Below are 23,930 nucleotides of genomic sequence, written 5' to 3'. Positions count from 1 at the left end.
CTAGAAAATGGAGGAGGAAAAAGAATTTAGAGTACACAATCAGATAGCGGAATAAAGAACCGCCTTACCAAAGGCCATATCTTGACCATGGCTCGTATCCAGGGAATAATGTTGAACAAAGGTGTGGATAGATGCCCATGTGGCTGCATCACAAATATTCCTAATAGGAACTCCCCGTTGTAGGGCTGTGGAAGTAGCCACGCCCCTAATGGAATGAGTTTGCAGCCCTTCAGGAGGGTCCTTACCCGCCAATCGGTAACATTCAGTAATGGTGAGGATAATCCACCTGGACAAGGTCTGTTAGGTAACCGCCTAGCCTAATCGGTGTCCATCATATCCCACTAAGAGTTGATCGTCCACTCTGACTCTGGACATTCTACAAATATAAAAGCTCAGAACTCTCCTAGGATCCAACCAACGGAGTCGCTCCTTTTCTTTACCAGGATGAGGAGGAGGATAGAAAGAAGGAAGAACCACTTTCTGGCTCAAATGAATTTCACATTCTACCTTAGGTCCGTATGTCCGTATGTCCTTGTGAAATACAGTAAAGGGCGGGTTAGAGGAAAGTGCCTGCAATTCACTCACTCTGCGAGCGGAAGTAACCACAACCGAGAACACTGTCTTGAAGGACAATAATCTCAAAGGACAAGAGTGCAAAGGTCCAAACGGAGCACACATTAGAAATTTCAAAACCAAATTCAATTCCCAAACCGGCACCTGGAAAGGGGACGGCGGGAACACATTAGTCAGTCCTTTCAGAAATCAAGGAATTAAAGGAATCTTAAAGTAAGATCTTTCTTCAGACGAGCGCTTAAATATAGACAGCGCCGCCAATGGTACCGACTTGAAGGCCCCTGTGGGCCAAAGAAATTAAGAAAGACAAAACCATAGAAATGGAACACTGAAAAGGATCAACATTTTGTCCCCTGCACCAGTCGCAAAACTTATGCCAATGGCAATGGTACAAGGATTTTGTTGCTGGCCTTCTGGCCGAAAGCAACACCTCCATCACATCATCCGGGAGGTCCCAATCCTTATATCTTGACCTTTCAGATACCAAGCGTAAAAGGATGAGAGTCCTGACCTCTGGATGGAGAGCATAACCCCCCCTCTCGCGAGAGTAGATCCTCTTGGTAGGGAAGACGGCATGGAGGGCAGATGCACATTTCCAGAAGGTCCGGGTACCACGCTCTCCTGGCCCAATCCGGAGCAATGAGGATCATGTGGGATACGAACCTCTCTAACCTCTGCAACACTTGAGGAATGACAGGGAGTGGAGGAAACATGTACAGCAGTGGGAATGACCAATCCACTACGAATGCGTCTCCTAAGGCTCCTCTCGGAGGAAATTCCCTTGAGCAGAATCTCTCGCACTTCCGGTTGGCACTGGTGGCGAAGAGATCCACTAGTGGGGTTCCCCATAGGGTGAAGATCACCAAAGGATTTTCTGAGCCAACTCCCACTTGTGAGAGATCGTGCTCTGCCTGCTCAGAACGCTGCTGCCGCATTTTCGTCTCCGGCCAGATGAACGGCCGAGATCGAAATTCCCTGCTGGATGGCCCAGAACCAGAGCTGCTTTGCCTCTCTGCACAACGGGAGTGACCCTACCCGAACTTTTTTGTTGAGATAATGCATGGCCACTGTGTTGTCCGTCATGATCAGGACACACTTTCCCCGCACAGATGGCAGAAAAGCCTTCAGGGCCAGCCTGATTGCCCTCAGCTCTAACAGATTGATGTAGAGTTTGGACTCTGACGGAGCCCAACAACCGCTGGCGGTCAAGTCATTGGCATGAGCGCCCCATCCTGTGAGAGAAGCATGCGTCACTACAGTCACCTAGGACCACGGTTGCCAAAACGGCTCCCCCTTCATCAGGTTCCCTTCGTCAGCCCACCACAGAAGATCCGGGGAGACCGAGAGTGGAATCTGAACGGGATCCGGCATCTTGCCTGATAACTGCGACCACTGCATCTTGAGGACCCATTGCAGGGATCTCATTCTCAGCCTGGCATCTGGCACCAGAAAAATGCAGGATGCCATGAGGCCGAGCAACCTTAAGAATTCGAAAGCCGGGAGACTCTGGGCATGTTGAAACTTGTCCACCACCTGCACAATGTGATGAGTCCTCACCTTGGGAGGCGAGCACTTCCGCAAGGATGTTTCCAACACAGCCCCGATGTACTGGAGCTGTTGAGAAGGTGTCAGATGCAACTTCTTGAAATCGAGGGAGAAGCCCAGCCTGTGGAGGGAGCGGCAGGTGAGACCGAGGGGATCCAATGCTTGCTCGGGAGAACACGCACAGATCAGCCAGTCGTCCAGGTAGGGGTAGACCTGAATTCCCCCCCCTCCCCTCGCCTGAGATACGCTGCAACCACCATCATTAGCTTGGTGAAGACCCTTGGAGTGGAGGTCAATCTGAAGGGCAGGACCAGAAACTGAAGTGCGATATGCGAGCCGCAGCGTTTGAGGTCTGCAACCTCGCAAGGCTCTTGTTAGCCTTGATGCCAAACAAATGCGCGCCATCAAAGGGCATGTTCAAAAGACGAGCTTGTACATCCTGGGCAAAACCAGACTTGCGCAACCACGCAAATCTGCGTATAACCATGCTCGCAGCAATGGACCAGCTCACACTGTCGGCCGTGTCCAAACCCGACTGAAGGGATTCACACATGGCATCCTTGCCGTCTTGCACGAGAGCAAGAAACCCATCCCCATCTTCCCCTTCGGGAATATGCTCAGCCGCAAGAGAAACAATTCCACAGAGTGTGTGAAAATCTTACAAATGCACAAGTGGAGTTGGCCGATTTCAATGCCATACTCCCTGGTGAAAACACCTTCCGTCACCAACCGTCAAAGCGTTTGTCGTCCCTATCCGGAGGGATGGTAGGGTCCGCCGCCTGCCTCGAGGTGACCGTAGCCACCTGAACCACCAAACTCTCGGGAGTGGGATGAGAAGATAAGTAGCTGGGGTCGCTACCGGAAGGGCAGTATTTTTTGGTCAACGATTTGTTAACAGCCATGTAACACCGGGTCAGAGGAAGGACCTTGATCTAAAATGTCTGTTAGATCATCTTGTACAAAAGCTTCAGAAGGACTGGGCCAGCCCAGATACTCCGTGACCCTAGCCATGAATCTCCTGTAGGACGACTCTGCATGAGCCCAAGGGTCAGGCCTGCCAAATTTCACTTCCCAGAGAAGTGTCCAAACCACTGGCATCATGAAGAGTTTGCCTAAAATCTTCGAAATGACTGTCTCCAGAAAAGACAGGAGCCTCATCAGGCTCAATAGGGTCCACATCAAAATCCGATCTTTCCTCCTCCATAAATGTCATCCAGAGGGAGGTAAAAACCCTGCCTCAGGACAGAGGAGGGTCTGGAGTCCACCACGGGCCTCACAGACTTGGAAGTGGCCTTCCTAGGAGGATCCACAACATCAGGGATCTCCGAAGCTACATTTCGGCCAAAAAAGCCTGAAAGGCGTCGAGAGCGCTGATGGCTTCGGTGTCGACAAGGGCACTGACGGCGCAGAGGACTGATATGAAGGCACTGCTTCGATGTCCGTATCAGACGGACACGGCGCCGACTGCGGTCTCGCCGGGGACAAGGACCGAGACCTGGAAGCATGTCTCTTGCGACCATCGTGAGCCTTGTCTGAATGGGACCTCGAAGGTTCCCGATGAGGATCGCGCTGAGGACCCGAGCCCGAAGGCGTGTGAGCCACGGTTCAGGACCATTCCTTGCCGGCTACATGAGAAGGTGCGGATGGAATTGTGCCCTGTGTTTGAAAAATCACCAACATCTGCTCCTTAAAGGCAGCCCATTCCATTGGAGTCGAGGACTTGGTTGGGCAAGCCACTTTCCTCAAGGCACCATCCTCCGAGGAGGACGGGGAAGGCGACCGGTGACAGCGCTTCCTTGAATGCCGAGACGAGGAGGACGAATGGCGGGAACCACTCCGGGACCGAGACCCCCGAGAATCCTTCCGACGCGGAGAGTCACCCCTCAAATCGTCAGTGCACATGCCCTTGGATTGGAAAGTACGTTTGGACTTACTTGGTTTAGCACCCCTACCTACCTAAAGCTTTCCCTTACGCTCCCGCAAGGCCTTAGCAGTCAGCGACTCACATTTAGAACAGTCGTCGGTGTCGTGACTCTCGCCCAAGCACCACAAACAAATGCGATGCGGGTCGGGTATCGACATTTTAGACTTGCAATCCCGGCAAGTCTTGAAGCCAAACTGCGGAGTCGGAGGGGTCGAAGAAGAGGACATCTTCACAAGGTAAAACACAAGGCGCGCCAGGTCTCTGAAGCAAACACCTTTGCGGAAAAAACAGAACTGAGGCTACGGGCGCTGTGCGTCCCATTTATAACATTCAGTGACGTCGCCCTCGATGTAGGCCTTTGAGGGACATCGACCCAACGTCATCAACGCAGGACGCCTTCTGCTGAAAAAGGTTCCGAACTACACAGCTGTGGACATTACATGTCAAAGATGTGGAATACGTTGTAGGACACAATCAGTTCGAATTATGGGTTTTGACGTTGTACCCTCTCCCCCACTCGTTTACATAAACCATTGATGTGCAGTTGTCCATCCATATTCAACCAGTCTTGTTCCTGACGTTAGGCAAGAGTACCACAGGGGCTCGAAAAATAGCCCATAGCTCCAGTACAGTGATTTGATTCCTGCAGTCCTGGCTGGATCATAAGACTAAAATCTGAAGTTGGCCCCGAGTGGCTCTGCATCGTAGCAAGCAGGATTCTGTTGTGACTGACACTTTAGAAAGCAGAATCTGAAAATGGCATCCACCCACCACAGACAGGTTTTCGGCCTGAACCACCAGATCAAATCCACCTGCATTTTCACCATTAATTCAAGGTCCACAGCTTACGAACACTGGTTTCTCAAAAAGAGCTGTGCTGTCTTTTTTTTCAAGCACTCCAAGGGAACTGCAAGGATGCCAGAGGTCATGAGGCGCAACACCATGTGGAATTACCAGGCTATCAAAAAGGGACAGCAGAGGAAAAGAACTGGTCGCCAAAATGTCTCTCACTCTCCATAGTGAGAAAGACTCCATGTTAAGGTTAAACAGGATTAGTGAGAGGATGGAGCCTTGGGGTACTCCACAGGAGACCTGGAGTCAGTTAGAACGCAACAAGTTCATTTGGACAGCCTGGTGTCTGCCTGAGAGATAGGAGGTAAACCAATTTATAACAGTGCCAGAGAATCCCTTCCGGTCAGCAAGGAGGGAAGAGAGGGATGTGGTGGTCGACAGTGTTTAATGCAGCTGAGAGGTCAAGGTGGAAAAGGTGGCATGAGTCACCCTTATCCATGATTTGGAGAGCATCATCCACCACCTGGATGGTGGCCGTCTAAATGCTACACTTGGGGCTGAACCCTGACTGATAGTCATTTAGGAGGTGGAGCTGTTAGATTCGGTGAGAAGTGGTGTAGCAACTACTTTTTCCAAGATTTTGCCAATAAAAGGGAGATTTGTAATGGGCCTGTAGCTGGCCAAATTGTCTGGATCTAGGATTGTATATTTCAAAAGAGGTCGTATGAGACCAATCTTGAGGGTGTCTGGGAATGATCCTTCTGCAAGGATGGCATTGATGATGCTAAGGAGCGCAGTAAATGCCGGGCCTGTCAATTGTTTAGTGAGTACTTTTGGTATTGTTCCGCTATTTTACAATTCACATAGGGTGATTGTTTTTGATGTATTCAAGGAGGGATGTTTTGGGATTTTAGATATTGGCTGTTTTTTGCAGTATATTGTTGAAATCTATGTGAAGATATTATGGATTGTTGAAAATCTAAAAGAAATCTTAAAAAATAAATAAAACATTTAATAAAACAAAGCTTAATATCACAATTTCCTATATCCATTGGAGAAGAGAGCCATTGATAGGTGGGGGTAGTTGGCTGCAACTAGCCAGCCAGAAAAATCACTCGCCACCTCAGTTCTACGCAGACACACAGCACACCATTTCTTACTCACCAATTCACTTATTAGCCAGTGGCGAGTGCACATTTTGGTATTAGGTCTATTGTCCAGCTACCGTAGTGTACAGTTAAAAAGAAAACAGTTTTCCTAAAAAACAATAAAAGCCTGCACCCCATAACGTCCGATGTGTCAGGCACAACCAGAAAGTCAAACTGGCTGGGAGCGGGCTTCAGACACTGTAGGTGGGGGATGCAGCGGTAGTTAGGTGGGCGGCATTGGGGAATGCAGGGTATTATTTATACGCCAAGGCGGCAGGGAGTACAATGATGGGGTTATGGGGGTTAGACCCCTGATGGATTATGTCGGGAGGGGGGTGAGACACAAAATGGCCAATTGAAGGCCAATAAAAAGCAGCCTTTTTTTCAGTGCCGCCTTCAGCATGCGGTTTAGTGACAGCGAACCCAGATTTTGAGCCCTGACATGGGCCATATTTACCTCAAGGTTATGCTATTGAGGGGCACTCTATGAAAGGATCATGAAATCGCAATGAGCATCTTGGGACCAAGCCAGCCAGATTCACTTTACCACTCTTAGTTTAACGGTCATGTGTGCAGATCCGAGCTACCTTGCTTGGGGCGCCACCTGAAGCTTAAAACCAAGCTACACCAGAGAAGACATACACATAGGTAGAGTCGTATAGCAATTTGCTATGCAATTATATAGGTTTGCTAATCAAATTGACACTTGTCTAGCAAAGCTAGCTATGTAATTTGCCCAGTTCAATGAAAGCACAGCTCGGCCTGCATTCCACTCTTGCCCTTGGTGCACTCTTCAGCCTCTTTTCTCTGTTCACTTCAAGTGCTAATGGAGAGAAAGTGCAGCAGTAATCATCACATCCACTCTCCACAAGGCTTGTGTGAGAGTGGTAGGAAAGAATTTCTTTTTTCAAATTATTGCAGATCAGAAGTAATCGGGATGATACTTTTCTTTCTATATCCTATCTAGCAAAGACCAGTATGTGATGACTTTATATTTTTCTAAAAAGACAGTCGTGCAATTCCATTCATAAAATGTAAGATAATGCATAATGACAGTATTCAAACTGTAAAACACTGCATCATCTTCATGCTTTACAGTCAAGTGTAGGTTAGTGTATTCAAAAAAACTCAGTGTGAACTATATTTCATTTTGTTGAAGATGCATCATATTGACGAGTGAACACTTTTCAAAACGTACATGATCACACGATCAAATGCTTTTGGATGGCAAATCCAGTTCTGTAACTTACTGGTTGCATACATTTGTGCAACTGGCGCTAAACCCATGGAGCAATCCCATACTCCTTGACATTCTATGTGATCACCCTGTTGCTTTATACCAGCTACCCTGAAAGTGAGATGACCACAAACTACAATGTTCCACCTAGTTTGCCGAGTTCTTGGCTTGCTATACCATCCATTCCGCTTAGTCTCTTTCTTTCCTCTTACATATTGACTACACAAAGCGAACTAGATTATACAAAGAAGTGATCAATAGTTCCATCCACTGTGTAAATCTACAGATCTATTGCACTACCCTAGACTGTAAGCCTCTAGAGCTTGCTTTGCATTATGTATTAGCATCTGCAGGATACAGCTGGCCAAAGTGTTTTCAGAGCCTTTCTATCACATCAATGTATTTGTGTCCATTCAGGCAGCTAACTTGTACATTATACAGACACTCATCCAGGGATTGCAAAGTTTTATCACCCACTCGCATAGTTTAGTAGATTTTATGACGGGCGAGTACCATTTGCAGGGGATGTTTGAAATTTTTATTTAACATTTACTTTCTTTGTTTGCAGTAAATGTCAAATAAAAGTTTCATTGTGCATGGCTGGCCTCTGGGTGGCCGCACTGTGCCAAACAGGAAGCAGTGTCTAGTGACATGCACCATTTTACAGAAATCTCATTTAAATTTGTTGTCGTCTGTTGCTATGGGTCGAGTGCATTTCTCTTAGGTTGATTAGGTAAACTAAGTTAACCGACCTACAAGTCAAGCTGAATTTTAAAGGATCTGTGACTCCTCTCACAAATTCCTTATTCAGCGGTACGTAAAACTGCTGTATTGTTGCTCATTTCATGTCTTGGGTACAAATAACTTCTGGTGACATTGACAATGTGTGTGCAACATTGCTAATCAAATGGGCCTGCTTGCGAATCAAGAACATTTTAATTCACAAACTCTGCTAATCAATTTTTGAAAACTAACCTATGCCTTGCCAGATCCACTTTACAACTCTTAGTTTAAATTTGAGGTGCAGCCCTGTGATAGCTAGCTCAGGCATCACTCTGCATTTGGCATCAAGGCATTTGAAATGCAGCAGTAAAGGTTTACTTGCTGTTCCCAAAGGAAAGTAGCCAACTGAATTTTCAGAAGATTTCAAATGCAGCACTAGCGAAGTCTATAAGCATCTCAGCAGAGGTGCGAATCAGTGAAACACCCGACACACACGCACAAATTACAACTATAAAGCATTGATTTATTGTGAAATACTTACAAAATATTTCCAGGTATTTATTCATGCCATATGACCAGATTTTCTTCCAGTATTATGGTTTATGGACTACTAGATTTTTTGTTCTTTCGAGACCCATGATTGAATTGACAGTCTTAATGTCCGTACCCCCATCGTTGTGGCAAAAATCAAATCCTTGTGCCTTCAGAGCTACCGTTTCAGTTGTTTCCAGAGCACAAAAGTCTAAAAGGTAAACTCTGCCAAGTGGGAAGAGACAATCCGATTTGCTGTGGGCAGTGCTCAAAAGAAAACTACTACAAAAAAAGATCATTGACAAAACAGGTATTAAATAAAGTGATGGAAAGAAAAATAGAATTTTTATTCCCATGGTTAAAAAATTGTTGAGTAATAGAAGCTATTTTTGTTGTAGTCCAAAATCCCTAGTAGCAAGAAGACTTTGCTGTTTGGGGACTTAGCTCCTTTCCCAAAGGGCACTGTAAAAACCTGCAAGAATTAGTCGCAGCATACTCAATTTACAACTGGAAGGGTCTCTTCTAAAGCTCTCTGTCAAATACAAAGTCATCACCAGGTTACATATTCTCTTGCTTTTGACTCAAGACAGATGTAAAGTACTTTTTGATCAAAACAGTACGCACTAAAAGCAAGATGACATCACAAATCAGTTTCACCGCACACATTTCCTCCAAGCTACGATTAGCATTTCTTCACAGTTTATACTTCGATCTCCAAATCATGAAAACACAGAGAGGACCACTTATTTACTTTGATGAAGCTTTAAAACAAGTGGATGGATACAGTCTCCATCATAATTTCAGTCAACCCTAATCTGAAAACCAAGCAATAAAGCAAAGGAGTAATTGCAAACCGATCGTTACAGTCTACTTACTCTCCTATACAGAGAGAGGTAGCCTGTGAACGGTCAGCTTTACTCATCTGCTGTAGCTGTGCAAAGAGCCAGAGGTGTTCAACTTCCGTTACTCTCCTTTTTAGGATCAGGGAGCCAGTGTGCCATACTGTGCTTAGTGTACTATAGGGGACATTAGGAATGGCTTCCCAAGAACGAACTGCTAACATATTTCCAGACAGAATACTACCCTTCTCCCCTCACCTTGTTGTGCTTTTGACGTTTGACAGAGTCAAGCTTTCGGCAGATTTCCTTACTGCTGGCGGCCTGGAGAGCAAGCTGATCAATAATTTTATTTATGTGCTTCAGAGAGGTGGTACATGACCTGCAAATAAACAATGGATGTTAGCCATAACAAACTCTTCAGACAGCCATTGCATTAATACACAGAATAGTACTTGCAAATCCAGCTCTTCATCCTGAATATCTTCATTAAGGATGAAACACTGAATATCTCCGCCCATATGCGGAATCCTGAACACTTAACATAGGAGAGAAAACCCTACTTTAAACTTGAGGTGCAAGCCTCTAACCAGGTATCACGTTAACATGCCCCCTCAGTTCTTTCCATGCACACATCACATCACTTCTTGCTTGCCATGAGTGAATTATCACCCAACAATGACTAGGAGTGAATGCAGCTTTTGAGAGCAGTATAATATATATATATATATATATATATATATATATATATATATATATATATATATATATATATACACATACATACATACATACACACACACACACACGGCAAAATTCAAGTTGCCAAAATCATGATACTTGACATGATCAGCCAGCATCATCAAATCCTATGAACATGGCCAGTTCTCCTCGTACAATAGCTGCTAGCAATTCTAAAGGGAAAAACTTGTCCCCCTTCTTCGTCCATGGTAATCTCTGGCCTAAAGAGAAATTCATCAGGTATTCTCATATACCAGGCAGCCATGCTAACAAAATGTGTACCCCATAGTGAAATACTTCTGGTTCAAAGGGTACTCCTTGTATGGCTATTTGCCCTGTAAATGCCATAAGTTTGCCTACGTTTAAATAATGTATTCCTGGCATTGATCACAATATTCCTTCATCAGTAAAAGAAATGGTCACGTTTGGTTTCGTCATTAAATCTCAGCCCAATATATTAACAGGTGTCTGTCACGAATACAACAATGGAACAGACATGTCACATTCTCCTATAGAGACTGGGAATTTCTCAGTAAAAGGAACTTTACTTGTAGCTCCTGAGAATCCTTGAGCATTCATGGCATTACCAGACAATAAAAATGTTCCCTCTCGTATACATGAACGAGTTGCACCCACGTCTACTAAAAAAAGAAAAGGATTTGCCTTCTATAGTTACAACCCTCGGTTCCTCTCGAGGATTGGGAGTCACAGATAGTACTCAACACATCAAGTCACCCAGTGAGCTGTCCTATTGTGGGTACATACTTATTCCTGTGCATGGTTCTGCACCGTCTTCTTCCCGGTAATGACCTTAGGCTGCTCACATAAGGTGGCGAGTCCTCCCTCACACTATGGGATCGCCCTTTAGGTCGATCTGGCCGCGGCTCTGGCATCCTCGATTTAGACAGGTCCAGATCTGACCATCTTATTTCCCTATCTGTCGGAGAACACCCCTCGGGACCACATGCACTAGCGCCCTCCTCCTCACGGAAGGTTTCTTTCTTCGTCCGACATATCTTGTCCCCAACTAGTGTGACTTACATCTTTTTCGTCTGTTTAACGTTAGTTTGCCCAAAGACAAAGTTCTATGCTTGAGGCTAAACAAGCCTCTTTCTTTGCCTCGCGACAGAGTTCCCTCAAATCGATCGTTTTTTCCCTTTATTTTTTTATTCATTTCTTGTCCTCATCTCCGGATACGCCTGTTTGATCCTATCTCCAATAGCTCCTATATCAGAATGATCTTCTAAGTTTACTCTAGAGGGTCCTGCCATTGGTTCTTGCATTGGGAAGAACTCCTCTATGTCCTCCCATGCCACTACTGGATTAGGTCTCATTTACTCTTTCACTATGTGATCAATTTTGCGTGCCCTTTGCCTTCTCTTGCGTTTCATTTCTTCGACAAACTCTCTGCTTGCTTCCTCCCTGACCCTTTCCTCTGCTCGTCTTTTCACCTCTCTTCTCTCATTTGCTCTACGCACTTCATCTCTGCGGCTTTGCATTCTTTTATCTCTTAATTTCTGTTCCTCTTCTTCTCCTCTTCTCTTCTCTAACCTATCTTGTTCTTCGATTGCCTTTTGCCTGTTGTCATACTTTCTTTGCTCTTCTGCTCTTTCCTGTTTTCTTAACTGTTCATCTTGATACAGTTGTTTGCGTCTTTGTCTACTTTCTTTTGGCCTGGTCTTCTTGCAATCGTTTCTCTCGTTCTCTGTCTTTTTTTATTTTGTTTGTCCTGATCTTCCTTTTGCCTTACTTCCTCAATGCTCTTTCCATCAAGTTTGAGCAATATCGGACCGCCCATTAATTTTTTCTGTAAGAGCGCTACCTCGTCAACTTTGTCTTTCTCTCCTTTCCATCTTTTTATTTCACTCTCTCTGTCTAGAGACATACCTGGTAGTTCACCTCTCTCCTTGTCCCGTGGGACTTTAGGGATCACATCTCTATCTGGAGTCTTTTCAGGACTCCTGTCACTGCTACATGCAGGCAACTATGTGTTGGGTTGCTGTACCCCGTTGCTACCTTAAACTCTCTTAAAGGATATAATCCTTTATCTTTCGTACTTTTGCCATTTACTCCAGGCACGGTAGGGGGTGCAAAATGCTTCTCACCCCCCTCGTTACACTGGATAAGCATCGAGTCCTCAGGAGGTGGGTCTTCCCTTTCCTCCTGGTACATCTTCCAAAGCTCTAAGCTAGCTAACCTCTTTTCTAGGTGCTTTCCCGTGTACGCTGCGTGCAAATATGTCATGTGCTGCAAACTGCTTTGGAAAGTGATCCCCTTGTGGTCATGGCATGAATATTTTATCTGCCATGCTCTTAACCCATTCTGCAATGTACTGTTTAAGCTTCGGTGCTTGTCTGCACAAGTGTGTAAGCGGAGTAACATCCTCCATCAGGACTAGTCACAATCTCCATCAGGACTAGTCACAATCGAATGTCAATACTCACTGTAAATACTTTTCAGAAAAATACATTAAGAGCGTGCACCAATCGTCGCAGCTCCAAACCTCTTTTACTTCACTTTACCTATTTAATGAACATTATCAGTCAACTAAATAAATAATCAAATTTCAACCTTTCTCCACAATCTATTACTTTTTTGTTTCTTCAATACATCATAATTTCTTTACCATATACAACACATACAATTTGCAGACAAACAGATAAACTGACAGGCCCACATATACTTCCATCAATACTCCTCGTGACTTCTCTTGCCCCTAATAAGGACTCCGATCGGAGTATGAATTGTCCTCTTTAACGATCGTTGATCGTTCGTAGCCTCGGTATGTTCACTTGGACTTTAGGACAACTCCTTCTAAACGTCCTTGACGTAGGATTCTGGACCATCATGATCTAGATCGCTCCTCGTCCATATACCTTAAACTATAACGCTCTTTGTCGTTAAACTGACCATACCCCAACCAACCCTCTGTTTCCCTTTCCCCGTTAATCCTTTATCACTCTCCCCACTCAATGCCCATTCATCGTTTGCCCTCTCTCTCAGTCCACACACCATTTGCGTTCCAGCTTCTGACATTCGAGATCGCCTCCTCCTAAACCAGCCGCTTCAGCCTTCGATCCGCTCAGCTTCCTGCAGAAATCGGGAGGGGAATTCCGTGAAACGAGAGACTCGTCCAACCTGTCTTCTATAACTTGCAAATTTTTCTAATGGCCGCTATTTACAGGGAGCTTCACGTTCCTCCAGCTAAATGGCGGAGAACACTTGATATTTCGAGACCCTTAAAAGCCTACTAGATCGGTGGGTCTTTTAACAACCATCATCGCTCTGCTTCCACGTGAACCTGTGTACCCAACACTAGGCCCTTTAAGACAGGGTAGCAATACTTTGAGATGGATAGAGACGCAGAATATACTCAAACAAAGAAGCAGACAGACTCAGGAAGTTGGCAAAGTACATCTGTTTTAATATCAATTGTCTAAAACAGGGTGTATACCCAACATCTGCTCGATCTTCTCACTCAGCGAGTTTCATTAAAAAAAAAGCAGGTTATATAGCAATGTCAATCTACGTGGCAAACAACAAAAACCTACGTGGGAAAGTGATTGGCTTAAAGGGAACATCTAGGTATACGTTCCATACTTGTCTGGGAAAGTAATTGGGTCTCTAACATCAGGTGGAGCAACTAAGCCCTCCTCTAGTGCAAGTCACTATGAACGTCAAATACATGACATCCCATTGGTTATAGAAACAATAGGGCTCTCTTATTAAGTGTTCCTCTACAATTGGCTGGCACCCTTGTACCCTTCTGTAATATTCCACACACACAGCAATAGGTAGGCTGGCACCCAGGTGCTGGTGGGCTGGTCATAACCATAGCTTTCCACCGATTTAGCCTGCCATCTATCATCACTCTTGCGGTCTGCCAGTCGATTGAACATTGGCCTTGGAAATAGGCATACTTTGTCTTCTTGGTTTCGATGTAGCTCAACTCAGTACCTATTTTCATTCGACCATGTGACTAGAGACCATATTTCAAAGCTTTTCTGTATTTGAAATACTATTAAATGATGAACCTCCGACGTCTTCAATGTTCTTGCTCCTCACCTCAAAAAGGAGTTTGCTCTTTTCACACGTTTTGTAGCTACTGCATGAACATCCAAGCTCACGGTGGCCTTGACTTCCTGGTGCTGGGTCAGCCAACCTCTTCTTGAATCTACCTCCGTCATTAAGGTGTTTTCCAACTGCGCCACACTGAAAAAGCCTTTCTAATTACTGAGGCCAAACTCTGCTAAAGTGCATTGTGGAACATCCATACTCTATACATTTCTATGCATATACGTTGGCACATCACTGCAATCTATTCACTACGTAGCCAGCCTTTAAGAATACTTGGTCTACTTGTGTTACTGCATCTGTACAATTGCAAAGTGACTTGGCATTTTCTTCTGTAGTATGAGCATCTTCATCCCGAGCCTGAAATGTTGCTCATCTTTAAAAACTCCTCCTTAGATCCTATAGAATATTCATGGTCTCCAACCTCTTGCCTTGTTGTCTGGATTCGTCAGATCTGCTTTTTCATGACGTCATGAGTCTTCTTGCTCATTTTTCACACTTCCTCTGGGATTTCATTCAAATGGCCTTCATATTGTCGTGACTGCATATATGGATTTCTCAATGGGTACCTTACTTCCAGGATTCTTTTCGGTATTGGTACTTTCACTAGTACTGCACGTATCTCACACTCTGGCTCCCAACATATAGGTAGCATGGGGGCAAAGCTTTGAGTGGGGTTATCTGGCTCCATCTCTACACTGTTTTTAATGTTAGGTGTTTAAGTCTGGACTTGTGCATAGGCCCGAAGGGAGGATTCAAGAGCTTTGGAAGTACTACATTGAAGTCCCAACATGGTGGCGGGTTGGAAATGGGGGGGTGGGGGGGTAAGAGTCTCTTTACTCCCTCCATGAAAGCCTTAACAATAGGGACTTTCCACCAGGATACCTTGTTTTGTGAAGTAGTGTACGTAGACAGAGCCACTAGGTGAACCTTGATGAAGTTAAATACTAGGTCAGAGTCTAGTAGGTGTAGCATGTAGTGAAGAATGTGTGAAGGGGTACATTAAATAGGGTTTACATTTTTTGACTTGCACCATATTACAAATCTTATCCATTTGTTGAAGTAGCAGTCTCTGGTGTCAGGTTTACGAGCCTCCTTGAGGATTTCCATATACCATTGAGGCAGCTTTAAATGTGCAAAATCTATGACTTCAAGAGCCAAGCTGCCCAGTTCATAGACTGATGATGTGGACCGAATGTTGTCCCCCTGTGCTGGGTTAGCATGTTGAGGGGGCACGGGAGTTTGATTGGTTCACACATTGCCAGTTTGAATAGATGCAGAAACCATGGTTGTCTCGCCTACATTGGAGCAACTAGGATTAGAGTTGCTTGTTCCTGGTGCATTCTGTGCTCTATCCTGCTCAGGAGCAGTGTCAGTGAGAAAGCATAAGTACATTACCCTGACAAGCTCATCCACAGGGCGTTCCCCTTGGATCTGGGTTGGGGAAACCTGGATGCGAAGTGTGGGCATTGTGCGCTTTGGTGTCTAGCGAAGAAGTCTAAAGGGGAATAACTCCAGAGGGAAAAGATAACATCTAGAATTCCTCTGTTGAGTTGCAACTCGTGTTCTTCGGGTAGGGGAATCTCTGCTCAGAGAGCCTACTAGAGGATTGAATTCCCCTGGAACGTGTTGAGACACTAAGAACATGTTGCGCTTGAGTGTCAACTTCGACATTTTCTAGGAAAGCCTGGACTGACTTGGAGAGTGTGCTGCGTGTTTATGTAAAACATGGCAGTGGTACTGTCTGTGAGGACTTGTACTGTCTGCTCTGTTAGATGTAGCTGAAAGGCTTGCAGGGCCTTGAATACTGCTAGAAGCTCCATGAGGTTTATGTGATTTGGCGCTGTGACCTCCGTCCACAGGCCATGCGCTGTGTGGTGAAGGTAATAGGCTCCCCATCCGGAGAGTATGTACCGCTTGAATTGGGGGATTGCGAAAGGGTTTTCCTTTAAACAAATTTTCCATGGACCACCAGCATAGCTCTTGTGCTAGGGTTAGCGAAACCACTACTCGGATCGCCCCACTGACCGCTTGCCTGAGACCACTGTTTTGCTAACCACTGTTGCAGTGGGCGCATGTGCAACTGTGCGGGCCGAACCAGATAAATGCATGACGCCATCATACCGAGCAGGCACATTGCTTTACGTACGGTTATTTGGTGACCAGCCAGATAATGAGGTATTTGCAGCAGTATGTCTTTAGGGAAGACTAGCCCCTCTTCTGTTTTTTATGATAGATCCTAGGAACTGTTTGGTTTTGCTTGGAACGAGACTTGATTTTTTCTCCTTGATTGAGAACCCCAATTGGAACAGAAGGTTGATTTTTCTTTGGGTATTTTGCTTGCAAATTTGGGGGGAAACCCCCGTTATCAGCCAGTCGGTACACTGGGACTGATTTTCTGCGTAAGTGCGTGGCCACTACCGCTACTACTTTGGTGGATACCTTTGCAGCGGAGGCTTCGCCTAAGGGTAGCACCTTGAATTGGTTGATCTGCTATTTTCTATGTGCTGGGAGCATTGAAATATGAAAGTATGTCTCTTACCTGTAATGGTCAGAGCGCTCTCGAGCAGCAGAGTCCTTTGCTGAGATTTGTATTCTGTACAATTAAACCTTCTTTTCCTTGCAACGCTATCTCCTGGCCTATCTGCCTAGTGCTTTGTCTTTATTCTGGAGTGTGCGTAATAAGGGACTTGCCTTCATTTGGTGACCCGTAAAACGTGATTTCATTTATCCGTACTTGCGGAGGTATCTAGGCGGCCTCTCAAGAAGGGCTGTGCCCACCTACGGTGACCAGTCCCAAAACACGTATGCTGAGTGGCCCTTGCGGGTGTCGTCTTTGCAGAATTCCCGCCTGCTCGTTGAAGCGGGGTACGGACTCAGGGAGAGGCCCAGGGCTGTTGCGGATTGCCCATGAATAGAGGCTTTCAGACGAATGTGGACACGAGAGTATAGCCTGAAAGGAATAACAATATTCGGGTGGGGATGTGGAGCAGTGTGAAACGGGTTAAAAGGCAGTGAAGAAGTGAAAGTATAGATGGACTTGTTGTTTGTGGAAGTTTGTATAGCTATTTTTATTAATTTTATTTTTTTTAGCTATATTAAGGATAAAAGTAAAAGGAATACGGGAACCTCCCCGAGTGAGGGGAGAAATTGGTGCCACATTGCACTGTCCGGACCAGTGCGAGAGAGAAATACAAGAGGACATTTAGGAGCTCCATATTATTAGAGAGCTTGTGAAAAGTAGTGCTCGTTATTGTAGCTTGCTTGTTTTGTTTATTTTGTTAGTGTATTTGTACATGTACAGAAGAGGCCCAGGAGGGGCATGTGTGGTGTGTGAGTGCATCAGGGGAGCGTGTAGGGGTGAACGAAGATGCTCTAGGGGGGAAACTACTATAGTACATAGGTCTTAAAGTGATTTGGAAGATTTGAAGTTTTGGGTTAGTTGTGGGACAACTGTACAAGCACATTTCCGACACACAATACTGACGGGACGTAGCCATGGGGATGGACACACCCCTAGACCAAAAAGCCCTGCCACTGTACTGTGAGAAAAATCAAGCAATACCACCACCAATGGGTGACTGAGACTAAAGGGGATGAATGCCCCACTCCTGGCCAGAGTGGGGTCATTTGACAGGTGCACCTTGGACCATATGTCCACCGCCTTTTCTTCAATGTGTGTAGTGCTCCATTTTGCCCAAATTGCTTAAAAAAATCAAAGTTTCTGCAGCCCCCCGTGCCTGCGTCTCCCCTCAAGGCTTTCCGGCTCCCCTCCCCGCCATTGTATTGCTCGCCCAGAGTGCACGGATAGTCATAAATCACCAGTGCAATTACGGAGCCAATACTTTGAACGCAGGAAGACGCAATAACTTGCAACCACACACTCTTAGAAAATAATGAGCACTTATACGGCTATTTATTCAAAGCTTAGAAGCAACCAGTGATAACATACAAATAAATCACAGAAGAAACAGAGAATTCAAAAGAAAATACATCACTGTGAGCGTAACTGGATTCCTCATCTCGCCAGAAGCGGCTGGAAGACCCCGATAACAGCCAGGCCGAGAGCACAACAGCCCACAGGTATGTCGGACGGAAGCGTCCCCCCCTCCGGCTGAAGTCTCACCTGACCGCTCAGGGGTTCCACATATATGCACACTTCAAAAAGGGGTGGCAATTTCTCGAACCTTCTGGCAACGCACTTGCGCATTGATGAGCAGCCGTTGGTTGCCAGCTGGGTCAACCGACAGTAACCTCAAGGAGCAAAGTGCCTCCCTCCTCTAAAAACAAGCACCACGGAAAACAGTCCCATAGCTCATAACAAAGTTAGCTTTCCCAGCAGAAATGTCCTTGACTGCATACCAGGTTTGGAAAGCATGTTTTCTTCAGCATCGTGAATATAGCTCTCAGCAAAATGAGTGCAGCTTTTCACTGCGGCATGTAGTAAATATCCATCATGGCTCAGAGCGCTCCCAGAATGCACTGCGCACCAGCGCCATGTTTTAGCTCAAGCATAACAGCCATACAACCCGCCCACCATCCACGATTGGTTCCCCACCAAGGTCATAAGCGACTTCTCCAGGGAAGCCCTCTGCCCATGCAGCCTCTGCGGCGAAATGCCCCAGGCAAAGGGCGCCTCCCATAGAGGCGGCTCCAGATCGTGTCTGCAGGTGTCAGCAGGGGAAGCCAGTGGCCAGCCCGTCAACCATCAACTACAAGTAAGGCAAGTGTAGCAAAGGTGGCCCCCACCATTCACAACACAGACCACGTTAACCATGAAGACTATATGTCACATACACCTTGAACCTACCCTCTTAGCCTGTCACTCATCCAGATAGTGACTCCAAGAGATTACTGTGCTATTTTCCTGCCTACCACACACACTTACAACTATTGGACTTCAGCTTTTGCTACTACTGTACTGTATTCTGCTAATCTAAAACGCAAAGAAAATGACTGTAGTGCGCGATAGTGCGCCAAAGGGACTACTGTGTTGACTCTACATGTCTCGCTCGCCTCAGATTGTTGCACCTTAACTACTACTGTGTTGTATTCTGCCAGTATAAAACGCATAGAATTGCTCCACTTTTGCAGTTCTCCCATCTAGATAGTGTCCCAGAGATCAGTGTTGTATTCTGCCCTCTTAGCCTGCCTCGCATCTAGATTGTGCACACAAAGTTTACTGTGTTGACTCTGCCCTCTTAGCCTACCTCACATCTAGATACTGCCCTAGAGATGTGTTGTATTCTGCCTGCCACACACACTTCTAACTGTTACACTTCAGCTACTACTGTGTCGTATTCTGCCAAACTCTAAAAGTGTTGTACCTAGTAGCCTATCCCAGATCTTGATAGTGTGCCAAAGAGATTACTGTGTTGTATACTGCCAGTCTAACGCTAAGAAACTGTTGTTAGCCTATATCACTTCTAGATAGTATCCTGCCATTCTAAACACTTAGAAACTGTTCCCATTAGCCTATATCACTTGTCCTTAGTATCCTGGCAGTCTAAACGCTTAGAAACTGTCCTTCTTAGGCCAGCTCTTATCCAGAAAATCCACCCTAGAAATTACTGCGTTTCTTCTGCCTAGCTCTTACTACCCATACTAGCCTACACCCTTTAGATTATTGTGTTACCTTCCCCACAACTACCGCCTCAGATAGTACTGTTCGTGTGTTTGAGGGTGTGTGTGTGTGTGTGCTTCTCTCCCTCTCTCCCTCTCTCCCTCTCTCCCTCTTCCACCTACCTACTCTTCCTAGCCTCCACTGATCTAAGCACATCCCTTGTCACTTAGAACCCGCTGACACCCTACCCCCTCACTATCCTTCCCCGTGCCAACTCCCCTCCTGCTCACACCCCGATTTCCTCCTCCATGACCTCACCCCAAGATATATTTTGATTTATTTTTTTGGGGGAGGGATACACCCACACCCAATTTATATAATTTTTTAACCTTTCCAAAAAATATGATGATTTAAAAAAAAAAAAATCTGTGGCAAAAAACCCCACGAAAAAACATACAGCGATGAAATTACGTTGTACCCCTTTTAACTGCCCGCTCTGTAGCGAAAAACAGACAGCATCTTCGACCTCCTCTCCTCTGACAAACCAGACCTAGTCTTTATCACTGAAACCTGGTTCTCCAATGACTTTGCCCCGGTTGCACATGAAGCGTTCCCCCCGGCTACTCGCTCATCCCGCTCAACAGACCGTCCAGAGGAGGTGGCGTGGCCGTCCACTTCAAATCTGCATTCCATCATGTGAATCCCTTCTAGTTAAACTATCGCTACCCATGACTTTTTCCCAGTTTCCTACTCATCTACAAAGGTTACGATAGACATTTCTCAAACAACCTCTGTCATTCTGTAGCCACCATTCAAGTAAGCCACTGTTCTCCGACTCTCCTAGGAGATTTCAATATCTGGTTAGACATTCCCACCAACTCCATGACCCATCCACTGGTCGACTGACTCGATGCTCTTTCCTCTCCCTTCATATGAACAGTCCAACCCACTCTAGGGAGCACACCCTATGCAATCTTCAGCTCCCACAACCTGATTCATCTATTCCCCCCATAACCCTCATCTTGTCTGACCACTCTGTCATCCCTTTCTCCATCCTAGAACCCCCCCCCCACGCCCCTTTCCCCCCCCCCAACACCACCCTCCCTCCGAAACCTCAAATGCTGGAACAAAGTAAAGATCCTTCCTGACCTTGCCGAAGCCCTACTTCTTAGTACCCCTGCAACGCCCCACCCCCCCCCGGGCAGATCCTTAACCATCGACTCCTTTGACTCTTGGCTAAATGAATCACTAATTCCTCTCACCCCCTCACACCCTGCTTCCTCACGCAATTGACCATTTCCCAAATGGTTCACACCCGAACTGAGGAACTCCCAAAAAAAAATACAAAAAAAAAATAAGAAAAACAAAAATCTCTGGAACGTAAATGGCGACCATCAAAAACAGATCTCAGCAGATCAGCTTTCGCCTTGCACCATCGTAACTACAAAGCTAAAATCAGGAATGACAAAAAAAAAAACTATTACAACAAACAAATTCTCAACTGTGGAAACAGAAGCAAAGAACTCCATAGAATAATTTCTGAATTCGTCAAACCCACTTGCACCTCTACCCAATCTGCCCCATCACAATTGCTCTGTGACTCACTCTCGCTACACTTCTACACCACTGCTCTCGACAGGACGAGACCGCCCTTAACAAACTGTTCCTACTCTCTCCCCCACCCCAAAAGACCAAGCAACCCTACAAACCCCCCCCCTCTGCCCCAATCCACGATCCACCCACCTTCAACTCGTTCAGACCCATCTCCAGAGACGAGTTTCTTGACCTATTATCTGCTAGAAAACCATCTGCCCCCCCCCCCCCCCGTCTCCTTGCCCGCCTCTGTCCTGAACTCATCCACCTGCGCAGGAGAACACGCAAGAACCATATTCAATGATTCTCTCAACTTTGGCATCTTCCCGGATGCCTTCAAAATTGCGCATGTCAAGCCTCTTCTTAAAAAGCCATCCCTCTACCCCCTCGACCCCAAAAACTACAGACCCATCTTGAACACCAGATTCCTTGAAAACTCATCAACCGAACAGCATACTCCCAGCTAAAAGCCTTTGTTGAATCCAACAACCTCCTTGACCCCGCACAATCAGGCTTCAGACCACGGCATGGAACCGAAAACAACGCAGACTTCGATCTGGGATGATCTTAAGGTCACTGCAGACTCTGAAGGATGCGCTGCACTAATTCTCCTCGACCTCTCTGCAGCCTTTGACACGATTAACCACTCAATCCTCCTTGACCGTCACCACTCTCTTGGAATCCGTGGCATCGCTCTCAAGTGGATTGCCTCCTTTCTCAGCTACATGATACAAATATCCCTCCTCTCAGCTGCTCGTTCGGTTAAAACTGGAGTTGCGCAAGGCGCATGTCCATCTGCCCTCCTATTCAACCTCTATATGTACACCCTTCCTGGAATCATCCGCCCAAACAACATCTCGTGCTACAAATACGACGACGATACCCAAATCATCCTTAAAATCCACAATTCAGACACCAACTCCCAGCCCGACCTCGAAGCCTGTCTCCTATATATCGACCAATGGATGACAAACCACCTCCTCTTAAACCCCAGAAAAACCAAAATCATGATGTGTGGCAACACTGCGCTTCTACCCCATCCTCTCCCGTGGCCAACCCCCCATACCCATCCGACACAGTTAACACCCTAGGTTGTACTATGGACTGTGGCTCATCCCTCTCCCAGCAAATCAACAATGCGTCTAAATGCTGCCACTACCACCTCAAACTTCTCAGACGCATCTTACCCTATCGCTCCTTCCCTTCCCGGACAGACTTGCTGCTGTTATGTCGATTGTAATGTCGAGACTGGACTATGCCAACTCCCTATGTCTAGGTGTCCTGGCATACCACTTAAACTCTAAAGAGTGCTGCTGCTAAACTGCTCCTCCCCCTGGGTCCAAGAGATCACACCTCTCCTGCTCTCCGAACCCTCCACTGGCTCCCAGTCGGACAAAGAGCCACCTTCAAGACCCTGTGCATCACTCACCGTGCAGTGCACAAGAGCGGCCCAATATACCGGCAAGAAAAGCTAAAACCTTACCTCCTACCCCCCGCACCTTAAGATCAAGCACTGTTCTCCTTTTAGTGATCCCTACCACCAACTCTGTCCGGATCAGAGGTTCTGCTTTCTCTGCACATATTCGACACACCCAAGACTACATGACATTCCGCAAAGTACTAAAAACATGACTCTTTCCATAACACCAACCTCAACCTTAAGAAGCGATTAAATTTCCAAAACACTGAACGATCACATACAATGTGTCCCAACCATGTCATGAATGAACACGACCATTGATTCAGCCATAGACAACCCTATCCCTGAATACAAAATAATGGATCTCCTTGGATCATCACTCTGCCCAAGTTGTGTCCACCAGGGAAATTTGGCCTGTGCGGCCTCTCTGTGCCGCTGCCCAGGATCCCTGTGAGATCGCTGTGTACCCTCTGGCCCCTGCTCCTGTAATGTTGCTATGTATCCCTCTGTATTGCCCTCCCATATATTTCCCATGATGTTGCTGTACACCCCACTGGGCCCATGTGTCGCTGTGTTCCCTGCCTCCTTTCCCCACGTCGTTATGCATCCCTCTAGCCCCTCCATCCTGTAACTGTAAATCCAGCCCTCTGTCTCTGTGTGCCCCTTTGTCGCTGTATACCCCTGCCTTCCTGTTCCCGCAATACCGCTATATTTCCATCTGCATCGCCCGACTCTCTAGTCCCCATGATATCGCTGTGTGCCCCACTGTGCCCGTGTGTCGCTGTGTATCCCACCTTCCTGTTCCCCATGACGTTGCTATGTATCCCTCTGGCCTCTCCCGCCCCATCGCTGTAAGCCCAGCCCGCCGCCGCTCTGTGCCCCCCGGCCCTCCTGTTCCCGTGATATCGCTAAATATCCCTCTGTAGTATCCCACCGCCTCGAGTCCCTGTGATGTTGCTGCATGCCCCAAAGTGCCCTGTGTGTCGCTGTGCTCTCCTGCCCCCTTTTCCCGTGATATCGCTATACATCCCTCTGTAGTATCCCACTGCTTCGAGTCCCTGTGATGTCGCTGTACGCCCCACAGCGCCCGTGTGTCGCTTGTACCCTGCCTTCTTGGCCCCCCCCGTCCTGTCGCTGTAAACCCATGCTTCCATTCGCTATATATCCCTCTGACCCCCGTAAACACAGCCCTCCCCGCCGCTATGTTTCCCCTGCCCGCCTGTTCCTGTG

The 23,930-nt window shown here is 46.4% G+C and overlaps 1 protein-coding gene across 1 annotated transcript in view; it reads right to left on the bottom strand.

The window, feature by feature from the left end:
* The window catches only part of ERCC6 (ERCC excision repair 6, chromatin remodeling factor), a 921,458-nt gene that overhangs the window by 852,729 nt on the left and 44,799 nt on the right, over positions 1-23,930 (bottom strand). Inside the window, exon 3 of the mRNA XM_069611154.1 lies at positions 9,571-9,691. Coding sequence (XP_069467255.1) covers positions 9,571-9,691 — 121 coding nt within the window. The remainder of the gene's footprint in view (positions 1-9,570; positions 9,692-23,930) is intronic.

This window comes from Ambystoma mexicanum, chromosome 8 (assembly GCF_040938575.1).
Source record: "Ambystoma mexicanum isolate Mex_15411 chromosome 8, UKY_AmexF1_1, whole genome shotgun sequence".
NCBI lineage: Eukaryota > Metazoa > Chordata > Amphibia > Caudata > Ambystomatidae > Ambystoma > Ambystoma mexicanum.
This window is presented reverse-complemented; position numbering and strand designations above follow the sequence as displayed.